Genomic DNA, 12,475 nt, shown 5'->3' with positions numbered 1-12,475 from the left:
CGCTGGGCTCGATGATCCTTCTGGGTCCCTTCCAACTCAGAACATGCCGTGATTGCGAGATGTAAAATTTGGTTGGAAAGAGGAAATAAATCACGCCGTCCTCGCCGGCACGATCCCACCGCGCACGAAACGGGCCGCCTCACTGCGAACACATCCCCCCCTGCCCGCACGGAAGTCCGTCACTGCCCGCGGCCGGGCCCGCCCCGCGGAGGGCAGGCGCCTGACGCCATCGCGCGGCGCGGGCGGAACGCCGGGACATGGCCGTGCCGCGGGAGCCGCCGCCCGCCCCGGCGCTGCCGCCCGCCCCCGCCGCCCCCTCCCCCGCCGCCGCCGCCGCCGCCGCCGCCCCGTCGTTCGCCGCGGCCCGCGCGCTCGTGGCGCGCCGCTACTCGTGCCTGGTGGCGGCGCCGCACCGGCGGCACGTGGCGCTGCCGCCGCGCTTCCTGGGCCGCAAGCGCTCCGGCATCCGCGCGCAGCTGGACGCCGAGCTCCTGCGCTACTCGGAGAGGTGCGGCCGCGGGGTCCGGCGCGGGGGGGCTGGCGCGGCCTGGCAGCTAACGGAGCCCCCCTCCTCCTTGTCCTTCCAGCCTGCAGGGTGTGCCGGTGGCTTACGACAACATCAAAGTGGTGGGGGAGCTCGGCGACATCTACGACGACCAAGGATTCATCCACCTGAACATCGAGGCGGACTTCATCATCTTCAGCCCCAAGAAAGGGAAGAAGCTGGTGGTATGTGAACGCCTTGGCGTCTCATGGGGCGGGCTTTTTTGCTAAGTGGTCAAAGCTTGATTTATCTCCAGCATGAGGTGGTCTGGAGCTTAGGTGGAGACATATTTTAGTTTATGTTAGCTTATTCATTTATGAGTAGTTCATAGCAATTTATTAGCAGTTTGGACTACTCTAATTTGTCTGTTTTGTCCATCCCTAGGTTTATTGAGTTTATGTACAACTATATATTACTAAAGCATTGTATCATAAGGATTACTTATTAAATAGCGTATCATAACTGCATACATCGTACCGGTGCTTCTTTCTGAAGAGTTGGTGGTTCTCAAACGGGTGCATTTGTTACAGTGACAGGAGTGTTTAAGATGCTCTCGTGAGTTCGGTTCCTTCAAGCACAGGAGCAGTACATCGAGTTGGAGCCTGCTGCTCAGTAAAGGAAGCGTATGGCTCACGGAACAGCTTTAAGCTTGTCAGGGCCCTTGCTCAGCACTTGTGGGTAAAGTGTCTTGAGAGCTGGCTTACATTCGTTGTTGTGCCACACCTTTTGCAGCATAGCTGATGTCTTTGTAATTGTGTTTAAGGATGAATGTGCCATCTTCCTAGGAAGAGAATAAAAAAAATTTCAATGTCTGTCGTTCATTCTGTGATTAAAACAAAGGTGGGTATGGTTTCACATGCAGATGTGTCAGAAACCCACTGAATGGAGTATTTAAAAGCTTTTTATGTGTCTTACCTATCTTCAGCTGCTAAGTAGTGCTGTGCCAGCTTGAAGGCCATTTTTAGGCAAGTAAATCAGACTTAAAATGGCTTCAAAGCAAAGTTGATCACTGTAGTGTAAGGAAAGAGTTACCTTCTCTATTCAGGTATTCACTGTAGTTAAATCCCATGTTTTGACTTCTTCTCTTGCAGTTCAGCTCTATTTTCAGAGGAATTATATGAAGAGTTTACAAGAATAGCTTTGATTTTAATGAAGGAGAATTAACTTATTGCTAGATAAACTGATTTCATACCTTGTACATAAACTCTTACTGAAAACTTTCCATATAGGAAACTAAATATTTAAAGGGTGTGCATTGAAAGGGCTGATTTTTGCTACAGACTTGCATGACATTCTTTTTCTTTTTTAGGGTGTAATTAATAAAGTGGCCCCTAGTCATATTGGCTGCCTGATACATGGATGCTTCAATGCATCTATCCCTAAGCCTGAACAAATGTCCATTGTACAGTGGCAAGAGCTGGGGTTAAAAATAGGGGATGAACTGAAATTTCAAGTGTTGCACTTGGATTCTGATGCAGCTGGGGTGTTCTTCATTCGAGGAGGACTCACTAAAAGCAGGTATGGTGCCCTAATGGAGAATATTTTTAATGGGTTAATAGGTTTTTTACAAGCTAAGTGATTTTTAATTACATCTTAATCTTTAAGCTTTCTTATTTTCACACAGATCCCTATATATATAATTATATATATATATATATATGTTGTCTTAAACTAAACTTTCCACTGTTAAAGACTCCCAGGGAAGTTTTCTCTAGAAAAAGTAAAACTAGGTGTCTCTTGATCTATAAAAATCTGAGTTTGCTGACCTATGAATTGTTGCTTGCATATGTAATACATGCTCAAAACAGTACATGCAGGTGTCTGAAAGTAGCTTTGTGCATTGGCTTTTCAAGTGCAAGCGGCCCCGGGGTCCTGAACACAGTGGTTACATTGACGTTTACACACAAACAAGTGCAAACAAATATGTATTGTATAATTTTACACACAAACAAGTATGTGTTGTATAATGACAAATAGATGTGGATGACTTAAATACTTGCTTAAACATAGAATTTCAGAGACGAGCAAATGTGTCAACTTCCTCCTTAGGCCTTTGTAAATTTACAGGGCACCTTGCAAGAAATCTTATCTTCAGAAGAGTTCATTCACTTTTTTTGTAAAAACAGTCATTTACTGAGCAATATTTTTCTTCCAACATGGTTTTGGTTTTAATTAAATGTATACTATGACTCCTCCTGGCAAATTCATAGCATTTTTTGTTTGTTTTTTCTTTTTTGAATCTGGAAGGATTCTCTGAATCGTTTCAGTGAATTTACAATGAAGGTTAGCAATTTTATCTTCAGTGCCTTTGGGGACATAAAAACCTCCATGGTTTTTAACTGCATTCTTTCCATATTTGTCTTCCTAGATATTTTCTCTGGTGCTCTTGGTTGCAAGGTATCTGCTGGGGTTTTTTTTTTGGTGTTTTTTGTGAAGGTTTTTTTCTTCTTTTTTTTTAACTTTTCTGGCATTACCTTTGTTTTAATTAGAGTAGGGTAATTGCTTGGTAAAATCAGCTGTGTGCCTCATGTATGACTGAATAGGCCACTAGCTGTGTGTGTTTGTGAATGACTTAAAAAAAAAAGCTTTACTACACAATGTGTAGTAATGAATTTGGGGATAAAGGAGCACAAGAAAAGAGGAAATACCAAATGGTCTGTATGGCACTTTAGAGAATAAATTTAGGCTAAGATTTGACAGAGAATATTTTTATGTTGTAAGAAGGAAGCTAGTAAGGTAATAGAAATTACCCTGAGAGTATTAAACTTTATGATTCTCTATAACACAGAGTATTGTGTTATCCATTTGTTGTTGTTTTTAGCAAATATTTATCTTTTATCTACTTGATGTAAATGCTGTGTCTCTAATTCAGTTTGTTTTGTATATTTCTTCACAGCATGAAACCCAAAAAATCTGACACAGTCACTGAAAGTACAAATGGGGACAAAATTCAAAAGCTTGGCCACCAGGAAAACGGCTTGAATAACTGTGGGGAAGATACTGTCACAGAAGAGCCTTTAAATGAGACAGATAACCTTGGGAGGGAAAATGAAGAAGAGCCAAGTGTTGATGCTGTGAATGGATTATGTGATGATAAAAACAAGAAGAAAAAGAAAAAGAAAAAGGACAAGCAAGAAGAACAGGAACTCGTATTGCCTGCCAGTGACTCCAGTGGTTACCAAAGTGACCATAAAAAGTCAAAGAAAAAGAAAAGAAAGCACTGTGATGAAGTTGAGGAAAATGAGTTGTCTCAGATGTCAGAAAAACCCAAAGCAAAAAAGAAAAGGGACTAAAGTTTGAAGTGCCTTTCCTGAATTAGATTTCAGATGTTTTTGATAAGTTTCAATAAAACCCTGTTTTCAAAATGCGTATGTTCTTTACTACACAGTCTGCTCTGGTAGGTCAGATGGTGTTTGTGTGCATATGTGCACCAGCAACTTGAAAGGCAGGATCTTTTAAAGCAGTAGTAGAAGAAATGGGATAGAAGCAATATCTGCCTGTTTTTTTTACTGGAGAACAAGGGACAAAAGAACCGTGGAATGTAATCACAGGAACACATGCATCACCTCTGTGTCTGCTTTCCAGTTCCATGCATTAGCCAGTCTGTAGTTAGGATGTTTGCTGCTCTAAATCCATCTTTGCCAATCTTGATTTTACAAGAGTAGACTGGGATTACCTTTTGGCTTCTTGGAGATTCATGTGAATTCCCATGCGGCTGAAAAGAGATACTCAAAAAAATGTGTCAGTGCTTTTGGTTGCAGCTCTTTTCTACTGTGAGGAGCTCTGGGGAGAGCTGTAGTGTGACATGGTCTAGTCTTTCACCTAGGTAGGAGGCCATGATTGCTTTGTTACTGATTTACCTGTTACAAGAAGAACAAAACCAGCTCTTTGAAAGCCCTGTGAGTAAACAGCATGAATGTGGAAACTTGCTGTTTATCTTTGTTCCTAGGTGACAAAACATTTTGCTCTAGTGATTAATGCTGATGCTATTAGTTCACTTTAACAGATGTGTTTACCACTTCTAATAACACATCCATTCACATTGAACATGTTCTGAATTTCAGGTGTGACAATGCTTGTTTTAGGGCTCACTTTGTGCTATATTAGTGTCTTTTACGCATCTTTAAAGCTCCAAATTTACCAAGACAAAGTTACCAGCTTATAGGCTCGATGGCATGGCAGTACATAGTAGGCATTTTAAAGTTATGATACCATAAAGAACCAAGTTAAGACTTTTTGAAGATGTACAAGAAAGTGAGCTTAAATAGTTAGTGGCAGCAGAAGCAGCAGAAACTGCAGGATATCCTCTTGTGTTTGCTCTTCAGTGTACTTCATCCTGAAGCCAGTTTCTGAACAGTCCTGAGATGAACATGAATTGTCCCTGTTGTCTTTCTACATGGGATGATGCTGACACTTGATTTACATGCAATTTCATAGGTGCTGGCTCATCTGTCCATTCTTCCTGTACTGTGACAAAACCTGAGAAGTCAGATGATGTTTGTAATGTATCACACCCTGCTGCGAGGTCAGCTGAGGGCAGTAATCTGGTGTGTTCATGGTTGCAGAGAATGACTCAGAAGTCCCACCTTGCTGTATTTAAAGTACACAGGCAGGCTGAAGGCTGGGACATAATTTACAGTCAGAAATTATGTGCTAGTTTCCCCTATATATATATATCTATCTGTATATTTATGTAGTGACTTGGGTAAGAAGGACATATCAGAGAGGAGGATGGCAAGCACAGATATTTTTTGATGATGCCAATATGAAGAGAATGATGGAGGCAGTTACCATTGCAGATGAACCAAAGGCTGGGTCACATGGCTTCATCTCTCACTCCTTAGTACTCACTGTACCTCACTTGTCCTTTTAGGGAAGGGAAACACATCTCCAGAGTCAAGCCTCACCAGCTGATAGAGCCATTTTGTAGCACTAAAAGTTTGTCTTGCTCTGTTCTGCCTTTTCATCTGCATGCAAGGAAAGAAAGATGACATTTGGGGGGAAGTACTGAAGTTGCAACTAATGAATCAAGTAACGCAGTGGAAATGCTTTCAGCACTTTGAATGCTCTATTTCCACTTCTGCTGCTTTACCATTCTCTTACTGGGAATTGCTTACTGTAGTTTAGCAAACTGTTTTGTTGATGATTAGTCTTTCCTGAAAGCATTCAGTAATCTCAGTTTTGGGCCTTACTTAGAGACAGGTTGTTTATTTTTGGCACACAAGTTTGGCTGGCACTCACTTGTATAATTTTATGGTTTCTTTCTTGGGTTACAACAAAAGAGAGCAATTAAAAAATAAATGCAGGAACTGGCAATTAAGATTGCTGAACAAGTTGTTGCTCCAATAATACAGATACCATAACATGTTAAATTCTTGCTAGGTTTTGTGTCTTTGGAAGGGGAAAAGTGAAGAAAAGACTTCAAAAAAGAAGGAAGAAAAATGTGTTTTACACAGTTGGAGGCAATATTGGCAGCCTCACAGCTGCACTGTTGATGTTGCTGTAAATATTATTTTGACATTTGCTAAATTTGGCAAGAAAACTTGGATTTTCAAAAGTGAATTTTCACTCTGATCATGATTTAAATCACTTTGTCTTTGTTTTTTCCCCATAAAAAGGCAAGATTTTCTGATGCTTGAAATTAACAAAGAGGCTGAACTTGACACATTCTGATAAAGTTTCTCTGAAGTTTGATCTCTAAATCTGTAACTTTCTGTGTTCCCCTGGACTACAAATGAAGAGTTGTATTAAATTTAGAGTTGAGACAAGATTTTTGAGTATACAGAACAATCATTTATAAAGCTTCTTGTGAGGCCAGGTGACTTCATTTTTTTGTTTGTATAGCTGTTCTGTCATTTTTTTCTGGGTACATTCTAGTACAACTCATGTCACATAGCAAAGAGAAGGTTAGAAAGTAAAATTGTATTTTATACTACAGCTGTATTGATAGTTACACCAAGGTAACTGTGATCTAGAGAAAAAAAAATTGCTGAGTTTTTTTTCTTTTTTCTGTTTTAACATTAAACTTGCAACAAACCAATATTTACTTATGGCTGTGGTTGATAATCTTTTGTCTGTATTATGAAAAATGTAGTTCCAACTTAATCAGCTTTAAGTTTCTAAAGTAGGAACTGCTACTTTGCAGTATAAATATTTTGATTCTGCAAATGTTTCTCAGTGTATTACATGCCTTTGGCAAAAGAGCGAGCAGTCTTACAAGAAGGTATTTTTAGCTGTCTCTAAAACAATTGTCTTGTATTCTCTGAAGCTTGCAATAATCTGTGGCATTGCCTTTTGCTCTTTGTCTTTTCCCTGCTTCTCTTAGAAACAAATTCTTTGCTTTTGACTTGGCACTTTGCTGCTCCTTGAAATACTCAGCCCAAACAGCCCAGTGGATGAGCTCTAGGGAAAGGATTCCTTTTAAAGGGCTTAAGCAAACTAGCTGCCTTTTGGAAAAAACACGACCCTTGATCAAATCTGCCTCTGAGTAAACAGTTTGCCTTTGGAAGTATCCCAACCTTTGATAGCCCTCAGACAGTACAGACCTTTGCTGTGAAGAGGTTGTGTGATCTGATGCTCTAAGGATTATACCTCTTGGCTATGGAAGGACTGAAATAGTTTCATTCTAATAAGGCGTATATTTTTCTTACCAAAGTGTTGATTCTATTCTGCTATTTAGCTTTTAGAAATTCTGTATATTCAATAAAGAGTGAGAGACTTCAGTATCCAGTAGGCTTTGTTTGTAAGGAGAAGGTATCTTCTGGATTCATGTGAACAAAAATAAGATTCTGAAAATCAAGCTCTGAGCTTCTCCAAAACTGTCAGTAAATAAGTTTTTTACAGACACAGCTCAAGATTTTTTTGCTATTCATGACTTTACACATAACTAAGTTAAAGCTGGGTTAAATTCAGCTGTAAATATTGTCCCAAGCCACTCAAGTGACCTGATGTTAAGTATGTAAAAGCAATTGCAGCCTGGCCATGACTGCAAGTTCCCCTGAAGCCAACTGTCTTAGGCAACGAAGGAATAAGCTTTAATTTTCCTATTTTAAGGACCCCTGCTCCGTAACACTGAATACAAGATGATCTCCTCCCATTTCCCAAACAGATATGTCTATAGAGTATCGTTGCTGCTAGAGTGTTTCTGTTACAACCAGAGACAGTTGAACTTGGAAAAGAACTTAAATTTGAGAAATCTATCTATAAAAACAGCTGAAATGAACTTTTTGTACAGAAGGTGAGTGAAACTGCAGCACTTTTTAGTACATAGCAAAGAAACCTTACAAACAGAGGAAAAAAATTTTGATAGAAGATTCATTATTAATACCTTCCTCTTTTATGGATTATTTTAGTGTATTTCATAGGATTAGAAGGTTAAGATGTGACCTTTGGTCTCTGAATTTGTATTATACTTAGTGAGAATACAATTAAAAAGATAGGAATAACTATGGCACTTCAAAGCTCTCTTGCTCATTATTACCCATGTTCATCTTTCCTTTATATTTTCTTTCAGGTGCCTTTGGTGCATGGAAACTTCTCTAAGAATATTCTTAATACACTGGAAATATGATGTCCACTTCAAGAGCAGGATTTCATTGCGCTGCACAAATTGAGTGAGGAGAAATGTGTGTTTAAGAGGCTCTGGTAAGAGCCAGTCTGTCAGTACTATGCTGCTTAGAAGCTCAAATTAGGTGTGTAAGCTTCTAAGCAGTGCTGAAGTTTGGACACTGAAGAAGCAGATCTGTCAAATGCTTTGACTTGAGTTGCAGTTAAGGTCGCATTCAGAAATAGTATTTCAGTTCTACCTGCAAAGCCATGATCAGTGGGTGTGACCTCATTGTGACACCCCCATGCCCAGCACACACAACTTCTGATGGAGACTTGGAGTGCAGCAGTCAGTGGAATGCAGGCTGTGCAAGTGTAGTCCCAGATTTCATTGAAAGCATTTTGTCAAAACTAGTGTGAAGTAACTCCCACTCATTCCGGGAGCTGGCTGAAGCCAGAGTCATCTTGTTTTCAATGAGTAGGCTACATACTGTTCCCAGTGATAAGTCACAGCCTGTGCTTTTATTTCCTTAGAATAAACATGTCAGCACATGGATAAATTAAAAATTCTGTATGGATGGGTCAAATCAACATATAAAAGCTGGACTAAAAGAGAAGGCAAATTTATCCTGCATCAGTAAACATGAACATCAATATCAGAAAAAATGAGACTGTTTTGGGGCATTATAAAATTTTTGCATCAGCTCCTTTTTTGTTGTAGTTAACGAACCAGTGACATCTGACCCTCTTTCAGGATAATGCCATTTTATTACATATATGTTCAAGATTCATTTTTTTCTCCAGAGATTTGGTCATCTCCACATGGACTCAAAGATGACCAGTTTTTATGAAGCACTTTCCTAGAGGGACAGCTGTTTGTCTCCTTCATGAAAAAAAGCCACAGACCCAAAAAAGCAACAACAAAACAAAAAGTGCACAGATGGTGTAGGTATTCATAGTTTCTTCATTCTGCCTAGAGAAGCAGTGCAGGACCTCTGCCTTTCAAAGAAATTCCATATATTGCTACTACAAATAAGTCAGCACTGATGATGTATGGGATGTGCTGATAAGTACTTTTGATATGATCTTCTTGACATTAAAGTGAATTGAGCTGAATAAGTGACCTGCTTTATGTGTAAATTAGTTCTTACTAAATCCCATATTTTTCTAGTTTTCTTCTGTTTCATAGATATAATTTGAAAATTCATCTTTTCATTATGACTAAGCATTAGTTAAAATTGAACTCTTCATTTTCTTGGGCCAAAGGAATGATATCAGGGACAGTTGTAAGGTTTCTGAGGTAGAGAAAAATATGCATGTGTTACAGATTTAAGTGCATTTGCATGTCCATTTTTCTACCCATGTAGTATTTCTGAAGTACTTACCAAAATATGCAGATGCTCACAGATTAGTTTTGGAGTCATCTGTATTGTGGTTATTTCTATCTCACTTCAAAGTCTGGTTTGCAAAACCATTGTCATAAATGATCCCAAAATAGAGCCCAGCATCATCACATTCATTCCTGTTTTATATTTATCCTGTAAATCTGTGGTTGTGCCATATTTTGACGAGGAACGTGAGGACAAGCTGTTGCAAATAACTTTATATCTTCCTATTAATTGAGTATAGCAAATGTCTTTTCTCAGGCAAAAAATATCACTGCAATTACTTATGGTTAGACTTGTTTCTTCACTGGAGCACACTTTGGAAAATGGTCTAAAAAATTCAATTAATATATGGAAAATTGACTAGGAGAGAAGGCTTTAAAAAAAAAAAAAAGAGAAAAAGCTGGGGATTTTTTCATAAAGAGTGCAAAGGGAAAAATTTCAGTTTAAGGAGGTTCATGAAATCTCAAAATTTTTCCTGAGAATGAAAGGAAATTTGAAGTTTTTTCTTTAAATGCCTTTCTCATCTCTCCTCTAAGTATTTTCAGTCCATTAAAAATGCTTCCTAATTTTTTGGAGTATGACATAAAATATTTTAAATGTGCAAGTAGCCATTTCAAATAGAGGACTATTTCATTACAGGTATCTGAATTGCATTGTTAGGGAGTGAACCAAAAGGGTTTTTTCCTCCCAAATTAGTATTCTGGGGAAATTGACTGAATATGGCAGGTATTTTTTTGTTTCTTTGTTTTTTTTTTTTTTCAAATGTGTCAGAAATCAGTGTAGGACTTGGAAAAGTCTGACTTGAGGAAGGGTTCTGCCTGTTCTCATGCAATGCCACATGGTGGAGTATTGCTTTTTCTTTTGGGCTTTTTCTCCACATCTATCATCTAAAGAACTCAAAACTTCTGTGAACTGGTATTTGGTGAGAAGAAGTATTTCAGCTAACTGAAATAAGACTAGAAGAGAAATAGAATTTGTATGTGCTCTGTATGTCAGCATCAAAATCTTGGTATCTACCCTCACTGCTGTGACCATGTTGCTTTAGTTTATATTCTAATTTTTATATATTTCAAAGTGCCATTGATACTGATATTCATCCAGTTTTTCACTGTTCATATTTCATATCCTTTCTGTAATTTGTTTGTATAGGAAAAGACACTTAGGTGGCCATGCTGTGAATAAAAGCTCATGCAAATGCTGTGATGTGTAGGTGCATTTGTTTGTTCTTATTTAGTAAATTTGTAGTTAGTGGCCAGTTTGCAGATTTCTGTGTACTTAAATTAAATACTGAATTCCTATAACTTTCATGGACGCTAGTTGGGCAGAGGAGAGAAATTATATTATTTCACCTGTTTGAAGAAAACTGACCCAAGTTCAGCTGTGGTGAACACAAACCACTCTGTGGACTCCATGGCAGTGGGAAAAGTTCCAGGCAGAACTTTGCACCTTATTATACATGAGGGAAAGGGAAGGGGGGCATCCTCAGCTCTGGTGCTGAGGAAACAACTTGGTTTTGTCTTTACTGCACTTGGGGGTTTTGGGTTTTGTTTGTTTGTTTGTTTGTTTGTTTGTTTGTTTTTTTTATAACACAGAATTATTTAGTGTTATTCACATGCCTGTTTTTTTTCTGGGTTTGCTGTAGCCTAGTTTCTTCTCCTTGGGAACAAGGGAAAAAGGCTGAAAAGTCCATGTTAGTGTTGAGTTCATCAAAGCATTTTAGTTTTCACATAAACTCACTGTTAACTATCCAAACCTCAGTATCAGTCATGTTAAATATCAATGGCTGATATAAGACCTGGAATTAAGATTTTTAAAGAGCAAATTGGAGGTGGGGGAATTTCTCTGCATACCACCAACCTGAGTAGGTTGCTGTGCTTTGACAATACCACTGGTAGACACATTTGAAATATATTAATATAAAAAGGGTGACATCAGATTACACTTTTACCCCTCTGCACTATATCAGTCACAAAGTTAAAATACAGAAACTGTCTTGGTGGCTGACACCTTAACCCACTTGACTGCACTGAAATACAGTAATGTGCTCAATTACACTTAGCCTTGTTCTTAATAAGGTACTCTTAAGTGCTTGTCTGTAGAGCTTCACTCGGAAGGTTAAAAGGTGTCTTAATCCTCCTTAATGTGGTGAGTGATGTTCCCACCTGAACATAAATCCATATGTTTTACATGTAAGTAATGTAACCATTAGAATCTTGCAGAAAAAGTGGATAACAAATTCTTTACCCCTAGTAGTGAATTACATTTTTAAAGAAAACTGAGCCCTGCTAATGAAATGGTTGTGGGGATTTGTCTTTGAGTGGGGTGTCAGGCTTGTGTGCGTGAGGACTCAAAAAACATCAGTAAGACTTTGCCATGTGTGTGTGAATATTGGTGATGGAATATGATAGAATATGTGACTGTGTTTGCGTTATATCTGAGCTCTGGAATGGATGTGGGTGTTGCTCAGGTTGTTTCAGACTTAGTCATGAAAGTATCCACTGACTTATTTTAGGAATTGCATGATTTTTTAAAAATTTAACTAGAGAGTAGAATTAAGGAGGTTCTCTGAAAAAGAAAAATATTAATTCATAACTTTTGTGGCAACACTGAATAAATTCACTATGAATTTACCTAATGGGATATAATAGAAATGTGCCCTAAACTGTGGAAGATGTTCGTTCACACTGCTTTCTAGAGGGATCTGATACAAAAATTAATGTAGGTGTCTATCAAGAAAAACAGCCTACATGGGATGAGTTATTAACTCTTTAATAAGCTCTGCTTATTAAAGCTCTAGAAAACAGAAGCTTTACTTCAGTAGATGCCCCCCATGGTTAAAGACTTCCACTCTGTTAGTCTAACTAAGAAGGGCCTTTCACCACTGAGCTATTTCATTTACTCTTAGTCTTGAAACACCAACAATATATTTTGAAAAAAATGTTTTCAAAATGTCTTCTCATAAAAGTCCTAGTGCTGATAAATTGGCAATGTTTCTGTT

The 12,475-nt window shown here is 38.7% G+C and overlaps 1 protein-coding gene across 1 annotated transcript; it reads left to right on the top strand.

Annotated features, from left to right (window-relative positions):
• Positions 1–242: 242 nt before the first annotated feature.
• Positions 243–3,909, top strand: POLR1F (RNA polymerase I subunit F). Its single transcript, XM_069007081.1, has 4 exons — positions 243–508; positions 588–729; positions 1,854–2,062; positions 3,441–3,909. The coding sequence occupies exons 1-4, from the start codon at positions 258–260 to the stop codon at positions 3,835–3,837; spliced, it is 999 nt and encodes a 332-aa protein (XP_068863182.1). The 5' UTR covers positions 243–257; the 3' UTR covers positions 3,838–3,909.
• The last annotated feature ends 8,566 nt before the right edge of the window (positions 3,910–12,475 follow it).

This window comes from Aphelocoma coerulescens, chromosome 2 (genome assembly GCF_041296385.1).
Source record: "Aphelocoma coerulescens isolate FSJ_1873_10779 chromosome 2, UR_Acoe_1.0, whole genome shotgun sequence".
NCBI lineage: Eukaryota > Metazoa > Chordata > Aves > Passeriformes > Corvidae > Aphelocoma > Aphelocoma coerulescens.
The sequence above is the reverse complement of the archived record's forward strand: the minus strand, read 5'-3'. Positions and strand labels throughout refer to the sequence as shown.

Bases quoted from the DNA above. Each gene is read 5' to 3' on its own strand.
- POLR1F (XM_069007081.1), top strand. From the start codon at position 258: ATGGCCGTGCCGCGGGAGCCGCCGCCCGCCCCGGCGCTGCCGCCCGCC. The intron at 730-1,853 runs GTATGTGAACGC...TTTCTTTTTTAG, and splicing joins AGAAAGGGAAGAAGCTGGTG to GGTGTAATTAATAAAGTGGC. The intron at 2,063-3,440 runs GTATGGTGCCCT...ATTTCTTCACAG, and splicing joins GGAGGACTCACTAAAAGCAG to CATGAAACCCAAAAAATCTG.